The 19287-nt window shown below is 39.3% G+C and overlaps 2 protein-coding genes across 7 annotated transcripts in view; one reads left to right on the top strand and one right to left on the bottom strand.

Annotated features, from left to right (window-relative positions):
- LOC144492665 (uncharacterized) overlaps positions 1-1635 on the top strand; it is a 76645-nt gene extending 75010 nt beyond the window's left edge. For all 6 annotated transcript variants that reach the window (XM_078210955.1, XM_078210953.1, XM_078210951.1 and 3 more), the window contains one exon: positions 645-1635. The gene's annotated coding sequence lies outside the window, so the exon portion shown is untranslated. The remainder of the gene's footprint in view (positions 1-644) is intronic.
- A 1057-nt stretch (positions 1636-2692) lies between these two features.
- tsnaxip1 (translin-associated factor X interacting protein 1) overlaps positions 2693-19287 on the bottom strand; it is a 74966-nt gene continuing 58371 nt past the window's right edge. The window contains exons 12-16 of the mRNA XM_078210962.1: positions 18975-19133; positions 17979-18088; positions 8785-8905; positions 7433-7539; positions 2693-3523 (exon numbers count right to left, since the gene is read on the bottom strand). Of these exons, the coding sequence (XP_078067088.1) occupies positions 3325-3523; positions 7433-7539; positions 8785-8905; positions 17979-18088; positions 18975-19133 (696 nt within the window). The 3' untranslated portion in view covers positions 2693-3324. The remainder of the gene's footprint in view (positions 3524-7432; positions 7540-8784; positions 8906-17978; positions 18089-18974; positions 19134-19287) is intronic.

The raw sequence follows: 19287 nt of genomic DNA, 5'->3' as shown, positions 1-19287 counted from the left end.
ATTGGTTCCAGGGATTAAGAATTTTAGCTATAGGTTTAAGTTAGAGAAGTCAAGGTTGTTCTTGGGCTAAAGGAGGTTGGAGTGAGATAATAGAGATGTACAACATTATGACAGGTTTAGACAAAGTAAGCCAAGAAAAGCTGTTACCAATAGCTGATCATACAAAGAAGAACTTTATGTAGTGAGTGAATGTACTTAAGCCAATTGTTTTCTCCAAGCTGACACACCTATTCCATGAGCTACAATTTTGTTAACTTGACTTCTACATAGTACTTTGTCAAATGGTTTCTTAAGATCCATATAGACATTATCCATTGCATTCCCTGTATCAACCTTCCCTGTCTGCCTCGGACAGTGATTGATCGGAGTGGAGAGGGTCAGTAATTGTCAGAAGGAAATTGGATGGGTACATGAGGGAAATAAATTTGCACGGTCACGGGGATAGAGCAAGGGAATGGAACTGACTGGATTGCTCTATAGAAAGTTGGCATGGTCTCAATGGGTCAAATAACCTCCTTTCTGTGCCATCATAATTCTGAAGCTCTATCTTTTCCTAATGACCACCATTTATAATTTCATATTAAAGAGATCAGTATGTTTATATTTGCATCATTTTTTTAAACTTTAATTTTTCTTTTAAATAGAAAGAACAAGATGTAAAAGCTTGAGGCTCAATGGAAACCAGGCTCGGATGGCAACCCCGCTGAGAGTTACCAAATGTTTTTTTTTAACATCCTTGTCAAGATTATAGATATCGGTACTAAGCACTTTTGGCGACATGAGTACTCTTAGATTAGGGCATGTCACACTGATTTGCTGAGTAATCTCTTCAGCCAAATGATGTATCATAGCCCAATTTTCCACCACTGTGAACTTTTCCCCTTCCTCATGCAGTCATTCTGAGTGAGATTGCCAATTTCATATAAGAAATTGCGCACAATTATGTTCTGGGTCTGTGCTCGCCAGGAAGAAAGTTGAGACTATCCAAATAAATTTCCTTAAAATAATAAATAGATTTGTAGATGCTCCATTTAAAAATGCAGATCTTCTACACCTCTAGTTCTGAGTTTTGCTTTTCTGACTTGGCGTGACTTCCATGACCAATGTTTATGAGAACATCGGGTCAACAATGTACATTTTATGTAAAATGTTTTGTAACTATTTAAAGAAAGCCTGCACCTAGTTCAGTAAAACTTTACCACAGTTGCATTGACCTTTCTGTTTGAGTAATCTTTAAACTCCCATTATTCATGTCCATCAGTAACTGCTCCCAATACCTTGTAGGTTTTTTGTAATTTCAAGTAGTTTAAATGATTTCACGTTTTATTGGTTTATGAAGTAAGTAACGAAGTTATTTTGACTTTTTAAAAGTATAGTAATAATGAAGTGATGAATCATGAATGTCATTATACATCATTGAGGTAGTTCACTTCTGCAAATGCTAATTGGAATTCATTGACAGGTCTGTTGTGTTTCATGATTTCTGGTATGCATTCTAATAACCTGTATGTATAATCAAGCTCAGTATTGTATCATATTTGTTTGGCAGGCTACAGAGTATTTCAGTCTTTTTATTGACTGTTATGTTAGTAATTCTGTAGAATGCATAATAAAGGCATCAAATTATTTGTAAAATTGAATCTTAAACAAACTTTCTTTGCATAAAGTTCAAGTATCAATTGTGAAACTGCAACATTTAGAGTAGTTTTCTTATTACTTTATTAATCGCAACAAATTTGTAACATAGCTGATTTATTTAAATCTCTTGCAAGGGCGGCGTGGTGGCACAGTTTTTAGCACTGCTGCCTCACAGTGCCAGGGACCCAGGTTCAATTCCAGCCTTGGCTGACTGTCTGTGTGGAGTTTGCCCGTTCTCCCAGTGTCTGTCTGCGTTTCCTCCAGGTGCTCTGGTTTCGTCCCACAGTCCAAAAATATGCAGGTTAGGTGGATTGGCTGTGCAAAATAGCCCCTTAGTGTCCAAAAATGTGTTAGGGGGATTAGCGGGATAAATACATGGGATTATGAAGATAGGGCCTGGGTGGGATTGTTCTCAGTGCAGGCTCGATGGGCTGAATGGCCTGCACTGTCGGGATTCTATGATACCATGATTCTATGAACCAGGGGACAGAATTTCTTGAGCCCCAATTTTATGCAGTGTCCACATGTTGAGACTTTCCAAGGTGTTTTCTGCTACTCTGTCGGTTTGAGGCAAACCTGAGACATTGGTTCATTGAGCTCCATATGGTGTTATTAAACCAGAATTGTCACCGTTCAGTTTCTGGTCTGATGCTGAGTAAACCAATCCAGCCACTAAAAAATGGTTCCTTAGATAAGTTGGCAGATAGCCTCATGCAAAATAAGTTGCTGTGCAGAAATGGAAGAAAATGATAATCACCTCAGAAACTTCCCTGACAAGTGACATTTTTAAGATCTGGGCAGCTTATTTTAATACCAACACTTGAATTCATTACTGTAAGTAGGAACTGTCATCTTCAAACTTCTGTGTTAAGAATTCAGTTCAATATATTTCACCTTTATAAAATCTATTTTAGAAAAGTTGCTTCTAATATATGACCATAATTAAGTAGTGCCAAGTACTAAATTGAAAGGATATGAATGTCAATTTTAACACGGTGTATTAATTTACAGAAAAACTTTCAATATGGAGTTCTAAAAAGTGCAAAGAAAAGTAGTCTAATATAATTTATTTTCGAAATGAAAGTAAAGAATAGTGACTCAATTCAAAAACGTTTATGTGCAGCAAGAAGGCCATTTAGTAAAGTATGGCTCCTGATGAAAAGATGAATGTCCTGCTATTGTTGCTTATTTAAATATTACATTTATTTTATCTGAAGGTTGTGCTACTTTGAAAACAATAAGAAATCAGATGATCTTGCATCGTCCAAAACGCTTAAAAAAAATACATGCATTATACAGAAACAATTGTGGAAAGAATATCTAAAATGTCAATATTTAACATGCACACTAAGAGTATTCTCAAAGTTGCCTTGATGTACATTTAAAGGTGGAATTACCATAAATCTGTACTGATATTATCAACATGGTACAGACTGCAACTCACATTTTCTCTCTGCCACTTGTCATGCATGGAGTATTACTTAACTAGTGGTTTCCAGTGGATGCCATTTAGGAATTCAGCAATCACTTTTTAAAAAACGGACTGTGAATGTTTTCTTGAATGCAAACGTGCTTTTTATGGCCCTTTATGCTATTTCTACATTTCTAATTAAATGTATATTGTAAAGTGCTTTTTAAAATATAAACATTAAATAAGGCGGTATGCATCAGAACTGATTTTTTTTTTTACTTCTGAGGTCCTACTCTCTTTATGTCACTTGCTTGTAGTCTGTCTAAAACAGTGTCAGTGTCCACAGCAGTAGCTTGATCAAGTTGTTCCTTCATTGTTTGGAAACCTTGAGATAAATATGTTGCCAGTATCTGTGGGTCCATTGAAGGATCAATTTTTTGAAAAGCCCTTTTTAGGTCAGCCACAGTCAGCTCCCTGTGGATAAAGAACAGGTAAGAGAATAAAATCAATACTTGCTTCAGTCTTTTTAGCTTCACTGGATTACATAATAGTCACTACAGGCATCATATCAGTTTGATTGCAACAAGAGTGCTTTTAACTTCTCCACGTCCTCCCAGAACTATGTCACCAGAGACACTGCTATAAATTGCATTTAAATAAGTAGGGTTGAGAATGCAAGAGGGAATATTAGCGTGAATATCTGAAGCTTGCTAATGTTAGGGAGCAGAAATTAAAAGACTTAAGTGAGCCTGAAGCACTGAGTTATCTCAATTGATATTTATTTGATTCTCTCTCGAGACGTTCAGTTCAGTATGTCACAGTTTAAGCAACACATTTATGTAAATATAAAAGGATCAGGTTTATTTTATGTCTGTCCTTTAACTCTGAAGTTCTGCTGACATTGATACAATGTTGATTACTGCACTTGCAGTTTATCTGGTTAGTAAAATCCCTTATTTGTGACAATGGTCTTTAATTCCTACTTTCACTTGCTTGTTTTTTTAATGCTCACCATATTAAGGAGTTGTTCTGAGCAAGAAAAAAAACAGAAGTAGAAAATTAAATGGTTTCATTTTCTTCCATTAATAATGGACTATGCTCCAAAAAACATTAAGATCAAAAGATTTGTAACAGCTTTAGTTTTGGGGAAAAATGATATAAATGTGTTCATTCCAATAAAAATACAATTATTATTTTTCCCCATTGAAATTAATTGAACTAATTCCACAACTGTAGCATGTATACAATGCATTGAACATTTCATTGAATCATAGACCAGTTACAGCACAGAAGGAAACCATTAAGTCCATTCTGGCTCTTTGAATTTAGTTAGTCCTACACCTCGGCCATCTTCCTGTATCCCTGGAAAGGTTTTCTGTTCGTGTTTATCCAATTTCCTTTTGAAAGCCACAATTGAATCTACATTGTGCACTTTCCCTTTCCATAAAGTAAACTGGTTTGACAGAAAGCCCTTGCTAAATAGTTTTGTAGTGAACTACAGCAAACTGTTTCAGACCTGCACTCGTAAGTAGTCTGATGTCAGATTGTGAAGAAAATATTGTTGTGGTATTTTTAAACTGCTGGCCGTTTTCTCTGCACAGGTTAATATTAAATACCAATTGTGATTTTTTTTTTTAGATGGCCATAATTAGGCATCATTTTAGTCACCAGCACAATGATTATACTGATCGGTGATACTTTGAGCTGCTTTGTTTTTCAGCCAGGACTTTAGATAAGGTTTATATGTGGTTTGGGGATAACTGGATTTATCCAGCACAACATTCATTTTATTCTTTTAATTACCTTTTACACTAAAATATTACACAATGTCACCACTAAACCATCCTTTATCCAATTGTATGCAGTGTGCCAAAGTTTCAAATGCCATTATATTTTGTGCTGTATATCCTTGCTTTAAATTATGTTTTAAGACAGGTTTTAGGGACCAGATCAGAAACCCCAAGGTACATTTTGAAGTTAAACTAGACCCCAACTGTTTTTTTTATTTTGGCACGAGTGTCAGCATAAAGTGTTTCACTCCAGATGTGATTCCATTGGACATACCAGAAATTTTTATCATAACAAACTTTATTTTAACAATACAGTTTAAATATAATGAATGAATTAGTTTAACTTTCACTAATTGAAATACTTAAACATGACAAGATACAATTCTTAACTGCTAATCTATCTCAATTCCAATTAAGCAATATTCCTCAGATTTAAACTGCTCTTCAAAATCAGTTAGCAAACGGTAGCATGGTGGCCTCACAGCACCAGGGACCCAGGTTTGATTCCCAACTTGGGTCACTGTGAAATTTGCACATTCTCTCCATGTCTGCATGGGTTTCCTCCCATAGTCCAAAGATGTGCGGGTTAGGTGGATTGGCCATGATAAATTGTCCCTTAGTATCAGGGGGACTAGCTAGGGAGATGCGTGGGGATGAGTGGGATTGTGGTCGGTGCAGATTCAATGGGTTGAATGGCCGCCTTCTGCATTGTAGGATTCTATGAAACAACACAGGCTTATGTGGGTTATCAGTCCTCAAGTCTCCAGAACACCTCTGGAGAGAGAAACCTATTTTCTAGCAAATCCCAAACAGCAGACTCAAGAGAAGAATAGAGAAAGACATCCTACTCCTTGCAGACCTAAACAAAAATGCAATAGCTCAGATTAAAACAAACTTCCAATTATCTAGGATTAATTATTCTTTTGAATTCTCAGTAAGTGGGCTGCCTGGAACAGACAAATCAGCACTGTGTAAACAGCTGACTTTTAAACATGCCCTTCACTTCACAAGAAACATGATATAAATACATTTCTTAAAGGCACAGTATCATCTCTCAAAATGAATTATTGTTGTAAAATTTCTCCTAACAATAACAACAGTTTAGAATTTAAGCAGAAGTAAACTAACCTAATACTAATAACTTTAATGAGCCCTTTGTAATTAACACAATAGCCACAAAAGTAGTTTGTTTCCCAGTAATCTGCTACCCACAAACCCAATAACATGATAGCAGCACCATCACAGACTGTTACATTACAGGAAGACATTTGACTCATCGTGTCTGCACCAGCTCTCCAAACGAGTATCATGATTTAGTGCCATTCCCCTACCTATTCCCTGTACATTTTTTCTATTCAAATAATCATCCAATACCTTCTTGAATGTCTCGCTTGAACCTGCCTCCACCACATTTCCAGGCAGTGCATTCCAGACCCAAACCATTTGTTCTGTGAAAAAGTTTTTTCTCACATCACATTTGCTTCTTTAGCAAATCACTTTAAATCTGTGCCCTTTCATTCTTGATCCTTTTACAAACAAAAATTTTATCCGTATCTAGTCTGTCCATGATTTGAACATCTCTATCAAATCTCTTAGCCTTCTTCTCTCCAAGGAGAACAGTCCCAACCTTTTCAATCTATCCTCATATCTAAAGTTTCTCATCCCTGGAACTATTTTTGTAAACCTCTTCTGCACTTTCTCCAATGTATTCCCACTATACCTGTAGTGTGGTGCCCAGAACTGTACACAATATTTCAGCTGAGGTCTAACTCATACCTTGTATAAATTCAGCATAATCTCCTTCCTTCCTTGTAGTCTATGCCCCAATTAATAAAGCCCTAAATACTATATGCTTTATTAACTGTCCTCTTCATCTGTCCTGTCACCTTCAATGATTTATGCACAAATACACCCAGGTCCTTCTGCTCCTGCACCCCTTTAAGAATTTTATCCTTGCTTTTGTATTGTCTTTCCATGTTCTTTCTACGAAAATGTATAGCCTCTCACTTCTCCACAATGAACTTCAACTGCTACCTATCTGCCCACTCTACCAACTTATTTCCTTCTGATGTTCTACAATGCTCTTCACAGATACTTCCAAGTTTTGTGTCATCCACAAACTTTGCACACCAAGATCTAGGTCAGTAATACATGTCAGAAAAAGCAAGTGTCCCAATACTGACCCCTGGGGAACACCACTACAAGCCTTCCTCTAGCCCAAAAAACACCCATTGACCATTACATTCTGCTTCATATTTTCAGCCAATTTGTATCCACATTGTTACTGTCTCTTTTGTTCCATGAGCAATAACTTTTCTCTCAAATCTCAGGCTGCATAATCATGTGATTATGCCACATCTACTATTAAGTTGGAAAGCAATATTATTTAAGAAAATATTCCACTGTAGTAAATACAAGAATTACCTGAAAGTAAAAACAATTGAGATTCAAAACTACTTGGAAGTTGAGCCTGATTTATGAAATCAGAATGCCTATTCAATTTGTGTATCTTGCAGCTAATCATTTATAATGCCTTATTTACAGATTTGATATTTCTCCTGGAATAAGATCTATAATAAAGTTTGTCTCTTACTCTATGTCTTCCACGGCATTTCTTAGTTCTTTGAGGTATGTGATTTTTTCTGCTGCATATTGGCTTTGCAGCAATGCAATAAAAGCCCCTGCTGTGCCTTCTGTATTCTGTAAAGCAGCAACAGAAGAAAATAATACAATGAGAAACCATACTAAAAATGCAATAGGAGTTTGTAACAACCCTGGTAGAAATCTTCCTCAACAGAAAAAGACAAAATTAGTGTTGGGTAAATTTGAAATCGTGGAATGTACAAAAACTTGCAAGGAAAGTTTTCCTTCTGAAAGTTCCTTTGAAAAGATAAATCACAAAGGCATTCTTTTTCTCATTAAGTTGGATTCCTCATTCGAGGACAGTGTTATTTTGTGTTTAGCTTGCACATTATACATCATTTGTCCAATGAGATATCATTTTTATAAAACTCCTAGTTTCTCTGGAGCTGACATGCTCATGTTTAAATATTCTTGTTGAGAATAAAGCTAATTGTCTTCAGCTTGAGATCTAAAATAGTTTTCAAGCATCTTCGTAAATCCAAAAGATTGCTTCATCAACATTAAAAAAATGGAAATATTAACTTAAAATGGATCAAATCATCTTGCTGGAGCTGAGCAGTAAGGCATCTTGCTGTGGGCAGACTTTCCCTGCACCCTTCAGCTCAAATATAATTTACAGCATGGGTTGAGAGAAATGTGTGCTGATAACAGAGGGTATATGGGCCCCTAGTAAAGGATGGGACAAACAACATATCTCCTTAAATATTGAGGTTTAAGGATTTAGGGCGGCACGGTAGCACAGTGGTTAGCACTGCTGCTTCACAGCTCCAGGGTCCCGGGTTCGATTCCCGGCTCGGGTCACTGTCTGTGTGGAGTTTGCACATTCTCCTCGTGTCTGCGTGGGTTTCCTCCGGGTGCTCCGGTTTCCTCCCACAGTCCAAAGATGTGCGGGTTAGGTTGATTGGCCAGGTTAAAAAAAAAATTGCCCCTTAGAGTCCTGGGATGCGTAGGTTAGAGGGATTCGCGGGTAAAATATGTGGGGGTAGGGCCTGGGTGGGATTGTGGTCGGTGCAGACTCGATGGGCCGAATGGCCTCCTTCTGCACTGTAGGGTTTCTATGATTTCTATGATTGAGGTTGTAGACCTGTGCACTGCATGGCATCATTGGGAGGAGGGATTTTCCCTATTAGCTGGGTATAGCAACATGGTGAACATATGGTAAAGAACCAGTTTCTGATGGTTTTCCTATTTGAACTTAGTTCCATAGAGAAGGGCTTCCTCTATTCTTGAAAATATTATTTGAAAGATGTTCAATGTGTGAAAAAGTAGCCAAGCCACAGTTAAAATATTTTTCTACATTACCTCTTCAAATAGGGGGTTGTATTTAATTTTTTTGTCATCTCCAAGTTGGGTTGTCGCAGTAACAATCAGCTCATGGATGTAATTTTCTTTCTTGTTAGGGAGAGCTGTCTTCAAGGTTTGACTGCAAGAAACAATTTTCAATTTTTATTTTCCAGTTTTATTTGATTTATTGTCACATGTATTAGTATAGTGAAAAATATTGTTTTTTGCACGCTGTACAGACAAAGCATACCATTCATAGAGAAGGAAATGAGAGTGCAGAATGTAGTGTTACACTCATAGTTAGGAGTGTAGAGAAAGATCAACTTAATGCAAGATAGGTCCATTCAAAAGTCTGATGGCCGCAGGGAAGAAACTGTTCTTGAGCCGCTTGGTATGTGACCTCGGACTTTTGTATCTTTTTCCCGACAGAAGAAGGTGGAAGAGAGAATGTCCAGGGTGCATTGGGACCTTAATTATGCTGGCTGCTTTGCCGAGGCAGCGGGAAGTGTAGACAGAGTCAATGGATGAGAGGCTGGTTTGCGTGATGGATTGGGCTACATACACCAAATTAAAAAGATACACTGGAAAGCTATAGTTGTCCATTGAACTCTGGGTTTAAGCTTCAGTCCAGGACTTCAGCACTTAATCTAGGTTGATCTTTTAGTGCAGTCGTGCGGGAGTATTACATTGTTCAAGGTGCTGTCTTCAGGTTCACAGGATATGAGTAAGGCATTATTTCCTTGTTTAAGTGAATGTAAAAGATTCCGAGATTATTCAAAGCAGAGTAGGGAGGTCTTTCGAATACCTTGACCAACATTCCTCTCTCAACGAACAGCATCAAAAGATATCAACTGGCCATTGTGATTTGCTATTTGTGAGAGGTGTCAAGGCAGAAATTGCACTTGGTAACAGTGATTATGCTACAAAAGTAATTAATTGGTATGAAACTGTCAAGAAGCTATATAAATGTAATTTCTTCCTTTGTAACTCCACAGAATTACATATATATTTCCAAATATGTTCAATGAAATGTAAATGCAAACCATGTGCTAGGCATGACTGAATCCAAAGGAAGGTGGTTGCTGAAGTCCAATCATCACTGCAGGAGTTCCTCAGACTAGCATCCTAGGTCCAATCATCTTTGCTTCATCAATGACCTTCCCTTTATTATAAAGTGATTGCATGACATTCAGTACCATTTGAAGCAGTCTATGTCCTCGTGGAACAAGACTTAGACAGCATTCTAGTTTGGGTTGATAAGTGGCAAGTAACAATGATGACACACATGCCAAGCAATAAGCATCTCCAACAAGAGAGAAAGTCACCATCTCCCCATGATGTTCAATGGCATTACCAATGCTGAAACCCCCATCGTCAACATCCTTGGAATTACCAGTGACCAGAAACTGGACCAGCCCTATAAATACAATGTCTACAAGAACAGGCCAGAGGCTGGGAGTTCGGATACAAGTGCCTCAGCTGCTGACTCAAAGCTTGTCTACTATCTAGAAGGTGCAAGTTAGGACTGTGCAGAAAAGATACACGAGAATGGTTCCAGGGATGACGAACTTCAGTTGTGAAGATAGATTGGAAAAGTGAGACTTTTCCCTGAAGAAGAGAAAGCTGAGAGGAGATTTGACAGAGGTATTCAAAAGCATGAGAGGTCGAGACAGAAACTTCCCACTTGTGAAAGGATCAAGAATGAGAGGGCACAGATGTACTATGTAAAAGAAGCAGAAGTGACAAGTGGAAAAACATTTTCCACGCAGTGAGTGGTCGAGGTTTGGAAGGTTTGCCTGCTGGAATGGTGGAAGGAAGTTCAATTGAAATATTCAAAAGGTAATTGGACTGTTGTCTGAAAATAAATGTGCTGGGTTCAGGGGATAAGGTGGGAGAATGGCACTAAATGAATTGCTCTTTCAGAGAGTCAGTGCAGACATGATGGACCAAATGGTCTCCTGTACTGTAACAACTGTGTGATGGGATACTCTACTTGCCTGAATGAACTTGGCTCCAACAAGATTCGAGAAGCGTGATCATCCAGGATAAATCAGCACACCTGATTGACACCCAACCTGACAGCACCTTCCAAACCTGCACCAGAGGGGTAGCAGATACATGGAAACACCACCACCTGCAAGTTATCGTCAAAGACACACACCATCCGACTTGAAACTATATCCGCATTCATTCACTGTCACTGGCTCAAAATCCTGAAACTCTGTCCCTAACAGCACTGTAGGTGTACCTATGCTAGATGGACAGCAGTTGTTCAAGAAAGTGGCTCACCAGCACCTTCTTAACGGCAATTAGCAGTGGGCAATAAATGCTGGCCTAGCCAGTGACTCCCACGTTCTGTGAATGAAAAAAATCACTATCTGAAACAATGGCTTCCTCCACCGCTGGTGAACTGTGATGTATACCATCTACAATATGCACTGCAGCAACTTACTATGTTCCCTTGACAGAACTTTCTCAACCTGTGACCCCCGACACCTAGAAGGACAAATCCAGTGGATGCATGGGAACACTACCACCTGCAAGTTCCCTTCCAAGTCCCACACCATCTTGACTTGGAACTATATTGTTGTTCCTTCACTGTTGCTGAATCAAAAAAAAATGGAACCCCCCTCCCTCGAAGCACTGGGTGTATATACACCATGTGAATTGTAGCAGTTCAAGAACATGGTTCAAGAGCAATTAGTAATGACAATAAAAATTGGCCTTATTAGCAGCACTCATGTCCCTTGAACAAATAAAAAAAACTGCAAAGCTTGAGTAATGTTAAATCCATAAATTTATTTTGTATATTATTACTCAGCAATCTTAATTTGCAATTAAATTCTCCAAGTTGGAAAAGAGTTAACTTGAATAAATATTCTCTGCAATTTACATTCCAATGAATTTCAAACATGAATAATTAAAGACTTCCTTCAAATTCCTAAACGAAAATGTATATTTGAATGCTAGTTAAGGATAGGACCAAGCTCAGGGCCAGTTTTAATGACCCTGCTGATAAATAAATTGTCAACACTCACTTTCTGAACTTACACATGAACAAAAATCACTTTGGGCTTCTCAATTGCCAGTTTGCACTTAATTGTATACCAACAAGCTGGGCTAGGAGTAGTGAGGAGTGAGATTTTAAAAAATGATTAAGCAGCAGGCCACATTGATATTAAATGTGCATATGCAAATTTTGCTTTGATGGTCAAAGACAACCAAATATATTATTCCCCAAACGTACAAGTTGTAAGTATTTCCACTTCATAGAATAATTAAGTGTAGGCTTTGGAAAGAACAGTGTAAAGGCAAGCAGATTTTAATTCTATGCTTTACCATGATCACCTAACTCTTTCACTGTCAACTGAGATTTTATTCTCTGCTCCATTTCCTCTGTTCCAGCGATTGGCTTTTTCTTCGGTTCAATTTCTGTTCTTTCGCTTGGACTTCACAGTCTACACTGAGATTGCTTGGATGGATCTTGCTGTTTTTCATTCTATTCTATATTCTGCTTCCAAGCTGCTGAACGATCTCTTCTTTGCTGCAATCTTGCTTGCTGTGGTCATTGTCCATCAGTATTTGGGTCAGACCAAGCTCCTACTTTCTCGTGCTCCTTGTCATCCAACACATGTTCCTCCAACTAGTTCCCTCATCTTAGACCATAAGACATAGGAGCAGAATTAGGCCACTCAGCCCGTCGAGTCTGCTCTACCATTCAATCATGGCTGATTTTTTTTCTCATCCCCATTTTCCTGTCTTTTCCCCATAACCCCTGACCCACTTAATTAAGAACCTATCTATCTCTGTCTTAAAGACACTCAATGACCTGGCCTCCACAGCCTTCTGCGGCAAAGAGTATTCTAGCCCACTCGACATGAATGCCAACATTGCATTTGCCTTCCTAACTGCCGACTGAATCTGCACGTTAACCTTAAGAGAATCTTGAAAAATGACTCCTGAGTCATAGAGGTTTACAGCATGGAAACAGCCCTTCGGCCCAACTTGTTCATGCCGCCCTTTCTTTTTTAAAACCCCTAAGCTAATCCCAATTTCCCACATTTGGCCCATATCCCTCTAAATATCCCATCGTACCCATGTAACTATCTAAATGCTTTTTAAAAGAAAATTGTAACTGCCTCTACTACTACCTCTGGCAGCTTGTTCCAGACACTCACCACCCTCTGAAAAAATTGCCCCTCTGGACACTTTTGTATCTCTCCCCTCTCACCTTAAACCTACGCCCTCTAGTTTTAGACTCCCCTACTTTTGGGAAAAGATATTGACTTTCTCGCTGATCTGTGCCCCTCATTATTTTATAGACCGCTATAAGATCACCCCTCAGCCTCCTACGCTCCAGAGAAAAAAGTCCCAGTCTGTCCAGCCTCTCCTTATAACTCAATCCATCAAGTCCCGGTAGCATCCTAGTAAATCTTTTCTGCACTCTTTCTAGTTTAATAATATCCTTTCTATAATAGGGTGACCAGAATTGCACGCAGTATTCCAAGTGTGGCTTTACCAAAGTCTTGTACAACTTCAACAAGACATTCCAACTCCTGTATTCAATGTTCTGACCGATGAAACCAAGCATGCCGAATGCCTTCTTCATCACTCTGTCCACCTGTGACTCCACTTTCAAGGAGCTATGAACATCTACCCCTAGATCTCTTTGTTCTGTAACTCTCCTCAACGCCCTACCATTAACTGAGTTAAGTCCTGCCCTGGTTCAATCTACCAAAATGCATCACCTCGCATTTGTCTAAATTAAACTCCATCTGCCATTCGTCAGCCCACTGGCCCAATTGATCAAGATCCCGTTGCAATTGGAGATAACTTTCTTCACTGTCCACTATGCCACCAATCTTAGTGTCATCTGCAAACTTACTAACCATGCCTCCTATATTCTCATCCAAATCATTAATATAAATGACAAATAACAGTGGACCCAAAGTCTCTTTGTTTCTGATTTCCTAAGCATTTTCCCATTTAGAAAATAGTCTATGCCTCCATTCCTCTTTCCAAAGTGTATAACCTCACACTTTTCCACATTGTATTCCATCTGCCACTTCTTTGCCCACTCTCCTAACCTGTCCAAGTCCTTCTACAGCCCCCCTGCTTCCTCAATACTACCTGTCCCTCTACATATCTTTGTATCATCTGCATCTTGTGAGTTTGTCTTTCAGCCTCTTCAAGCTCCCTGCTCCTAATCATTGGTTTTCAATCTTCTTGATCCTTGCTCCTTTACTGTTTCACTAGACCTAGTTGTGCAATAGTTATTGGTCACCTGTGCTGAAACACAGGGTCAATTTTGCTTCTCTTTGGCTCTCCTGACAATACTGGACTTTATTACTTCTTCCATTGATGCTCTCTCTATTCTATCAATGGCTCCTGGATCCATTCCCTCCAAACAGTTGATAACAAACTTGGACATTGTTTCCTGTATATTCTAATCTGGCTCCATACCACCTAAAAGTCACCATCATCCCACACAAGGGCTTAAACTTTATCTTTGGACTAATTCATATTATCTTCTAGTCTTACAAACAGGATAAGTCATTTAGCCCCTCGCATCTGTTCCACTACCATTCAGTGAGATCATGGCTGCAACCTAACTCTATACACCTACCTTTGTCCCATATCCCTTAACACCTTTAGATAACAACATTTTAAGAATCTCAGATTTAAGATTCACCTTTTTTAAAAATTAATTCATAAGATATGAGTGTCACTATGAAGGCTAGCACTTATTGTTCATCCCTAATTGCCATTGAGAAGGTGAGCCACCTTCTTGAACTATTCCAATCCATATGGTGTCGGTACATCAACAATGTTGTTAAGAAGGGAACTCCAGGATTATGATCCAGTGACAGTGAAGGAACGACAATATAGTTCCAAGTCAAGATGGTGTGTGGCTTGGAGGGAAATTTTCAGGCGGTATATTCCCATGTATCTGTTGTCCTTGTCCTGCTAGGTGGTGGAGCTTGTGGGTTTAGAAGATGCTATCAAAGGAGGCTTGGCAAATTGTGGCTGTGTATCTTACACATGGCTGCCACTGCTCATCAGTAGTGGAGAAAGAGAATGTTTAAGGTTGTAGATTTGGTGCCTGTGGGTGTCAAGCTTCTTGGGGTAGGCAGGATAGTGGCATTGAGGTCACAATCAGATCAGCCATGATTATGGAATAGCAGAGCGGGTTCAGGGAGCCAGATGACCTACTCATGCTCCTAATTTTTATTGTATGATAATGCCAGTGTTGGACGGGGTAATTTTTATGAAGCGGCATTCATCCAGGCAAGTGAAGAGCATTCCATCACACTCATGACTTGTGCCTTGTGAATGGTGATGAGGCTTTGGGGAATCAAGAGGTAAATAACTCACCTCCGAATTCTTAGACTCTGGCTTGCTTTTGTAACTGCTGTATTTATATGGTTGGTCCAGTTCAGTTTCTTGCAAATGATAACCTGCAAAATGTTGATGGTGGAGGATTCAGAGATGAAGATGCTGTTGAATGTCAATGGGAGATGGTTAGACTCTCTTGTTGGAGATAGTCATTGCCTGCCACTTGTGTGATGTGAATACTACTTGCCACTTATCAGCCCAAGTCTGAATGTTGTTCAGGTTTTGCTGTGTATTGATAAGACTGCTTCAGTATCTGAGTTGTGAAAGATGCTGAACAATGTGCAACCATCAGTGAATAACCCTGTTTCTGGCCTTATAATGTAGGAAAGGTCATTGATGAAGCAGCTGAAGATGGTTGAGCCTAGAATGTTGCCCTGAGGAGCTCTTGTACCAATGTCCTGTGGCTGAAGTGGCTGGCCTCCAACAACCACAAACATCTTCTTTTGTGCTTGGCGACAAAGGCAGTTTCTCTCGCCACATCTTTTGAGTTCAGCTCTTTTGCCCATGTTTGGACCAACCAAATGGTAATGTATTGAGGTCAGGAATCAAATTGCCCTAGTAAAAATCAAACTGAGCATCAGTGAGCAGGTTATTTCTGTGTAAGTGGCGCTTGATAGCATTGTCGATGACACCTTCCATCATTTTGCTGATGATGGATTGGATTTTTCCTGCTTTTTTTCTACATTGTCAGGTAGATGCCAACATTGTAGTTTTAATGGATCAGCTTTGTTGGGGTGGATTAATTCTAGAGCACAAGTCTTCAGCACTACTCATCTCAGGAACCAATCTGGTCAACTTTCACTGTACCGTCTCCAATGCAAATAAATCCTTCTTTAAATATGGAAATCAAAACTACACACTGTATTTTAGGTGCAGTCTCACCAAATTGTAGCAAGACTCCTTTATTCTTGTAGCACCATTTTTACCAACCCATATCAGAACTCTCAAATCTAAAACAGGAACAACATGTAAAATCATAAAAACCTACAGCACAGAATGAGGCCATTAGGCCTTCATGAAAAACTGCTATCCAGTCTCATCCCTTTTAAGTTTGTACGGCTGAATACCATATCATTTGCTCACTGAGTCATCAGGGTTTCTGATACAGAAATGTTTTATTTATGCTTTGTTTTTTATTTATTATTTCATGGGATGCGAGTGTCACTGGGAATGTCATTCTTTGTTGCCCATCCCTCATTGCCCTTGGCTTACTAGACCATTTCAGAGGGGCAGTTAAGAGTCCCAAATGACAAGAAAATTTGCGGAAGACACAAAATTGGTCAGCATTGTAGATAGTGACGAGAACAGCATAAAACTACAACAGGATATTGATAGATTGGGTGAATGGGCCAAACTGGCAAATGGATTTTAATACAAGTAAGTGTGAGATTCCATTTTGGATCAAAAAAGGATAAATCAGGGTATTTGTTTTAGAAGGCACAAAGTTAAATACAGTGGATGTCCAACGAGATTTGGGGATTCAAGTGCATAGTTCCATAAATGCCACAAACAGGTGCAGAAAATAGTCAAGAAGGCCAATGGAATGCTGGCCTTCATATCTAAAGGAACATAGGGATGCAGATGTTATGCTGCAGTTGCACAAAACTTCAGTTAGACTCCACAAAGTACTGTGAGCACCACACCTTAGGAAGGATGTTTTGGCCCTGGAGAGAGTTCAATGCAGGTTTACAAGAATGATATCTGGACTTCAGGGGTTAAATTACAAGGAAAGATTAGACAAATTAGGCTTTTATTCTTGCAAATTCAGCACGTTGAGGGATGATCTGATAGAAATCTACCAGATCTATTTCAGATTAAATCTATCAATTGGTCACCCACTGCTGTTTGAGGAAGAGAGTTCCAAACCTCCACCACTCTGTGTAGAAGTGTTTTCTAATATCTCTCCTGAACAGGCTGGATAAGGATAAACCATTTCCACTGGTTGAAGGCTCTAGAACCAGGAGCCATAATCTAAATGTTAGAGCCAAACTGTTCAGGGGAGATATTAGAAAACACTTCTACACACAGAGTGGTGGAGGTTTGGAACTCTCTTCCTCAAACAGCAGTGGGTGACCAATTGATAGATTTAATCTGAAATAGACAAATTTTTATTGAGCAGGGGTATCAAGGGATATGGGCCTAGAGCAGGTACATGTGATCTTATTGAATGGCGGAGCGGGCTCGAGGGGTGAATGGCCTACTCATGTTCCTAAAATGTACCAGATAGATTTTTATGACAATCGATAATAGTTTTGTGTCACCATTACTGAGACTAGCTTTCAATTCCAGATTTTTTTAAAATTGAATTTAAATTCCACCAGCTGCATGATGGATGTGAACTCTTGTCCTCAGAGCATTAGCCTGGGCAACTAGATTACTAGTCCAATGATCTTATTGATATATTTGAATTAATATTCATCTTTTAATTTTTGCATTTTTAAAATTCCTCCTTTTTTAATCTATGCCAGGTCTAACATCTAAACTGAAAAGGCACCCTACAACCATGGTGTCATCAATGTCCCTTATGGTATCTGCAAAGTCCACATGTGATTCTATTCCCCTCCCAGTTTACAGCTGATTTGTTAGAGGTTGTAGGGATCTCTCCTCCTAAAAGGAAGTTACGCTGCTTTAGCTCTGTGGACTAAATTCATCAACATTGAAGAGACAGGTAAGTTTAAGGACCCCAATCATAGAGACTCAGAGCCATGAATCTAGTTAGGAGTGTCGATGTTCTTCAGTGCCTCCCATTGCATTACTCATTTTAAAGGCACTTGATTACCCTGGGTAATCCGAATACATGTTTTAATAACTCCAACCTGAACTCCTGTTTGGAGAGAATTCCTTTTCCAGAGGTGTCATGAGCTTTCAGTTCTTTCAGCACATGTGAAATATGTTGAATCTGTCCATGGTATACACTTTCATCCACCTAAAAACAATTTTGGAACAGAAGCCCGGTTAGACAACAATGCTAGAATGTCTTAGCTACAAAGCATTTCTTCCATTTTATTTCTCAAACTTTGGCCAATAATTCCAAGTGACGCATTATCTGTGTGTTTACTCCCATTGGTTAAGTATCCAACTTTCATGATGCTCCTTTCTCCAATGATGGTTACCATCAGTGGGGAGGGGGAGGGGGAGGGGGAGGGTTGGGGGGGGGGGCTTGCTGCCACTCTGCATTGCAATTGGTGAGGGGAGGGGGGAGGGATGGGGTGATCGGTCTGGGTGGTGGTGGGAGGGAGGGGTGATCGGTCTGGGTGGTGGTGGGAGGGAGGGGCGATATTTCTGGGTGGTGTGGGGCTTGTGATCAGCCATGGGTCACCGTGATAGCTGGTGGGGGTTCTCTAAGGCTGTCTGCAGCAGCAGAGGCCTGACAGATCTCTCTTTCAGACCTGTCAGGCCTTTGCTGGTTACCAGGGATGTCTATACATGCGCAATAGCACCCTCTGCTGCTACACAGGCTTACTGGTGGTTTAAGTCCCACCCCCTTTCCCTATAGGCGAGGAATGATTTAGTCCTTCTTTCCATGCACTATGTGCATTACATTCTGGATTTGAACTTGTCCAACAAACGGGTGAGAACTCTCCTGTTTTCCTGTCCGTTCTGGACTTAGAATTTTTTTGGTAAGATCGTCCCGTACTTCTCACCATGCCTGTGGCATATGGTGTCCACATCACAGTATTGGCACAAATACAAAGAGGAGCAGTAAGGTATCCAATCAATAATGTTAGGTCAACAATAATCCATTTAATTGTTATATGATTAATACTTGAAATTCTGCAAACTCTATTGAATTAGAGAATGTAGAAACTCACAATTCCATTGAGAATGCTGAAAAACAAACTGATGAATTCATCTTTCTGATGATTCCTGCAGCCATAATAAATGTTGTAGGCCCAAAGCAGGGCTGAATCTCCATACTTCTTCTGGAGGAAGTTATGGAAAAACTCAGGAAGGCTGGACCTTGTCCCACTCTATATATTTTGGAAGAAAACAATCATTAGAATTTTTAAAATTATGTAAATGTCTTCACAGAAACAGGAAACTCTCTCAGAAACATAATGATATTATTAGTATCAGTGGATGGAAAATAAATGAAGTTCTCTTGTTTCATGGAAGTTTCTTCCA

The sequence above is a fragment of the Mustelus asterias genome, chromosome 4 (genome assembly GCF_964213995.1).
Source record: "Mustelus asterias chromosome 4, sMusAst1.hap1.1, whole genome shotgun sequence".
Lineage (NCBI taxonomy): Eukaryota > Metazoa > Chordata > Chondrichthyes > Carcharhiniformes > Triakidae > Mustelus > Mustelus asterias.
This window is presented reverse-complemented; position numbering and strand designations above follow the sequence as displayed.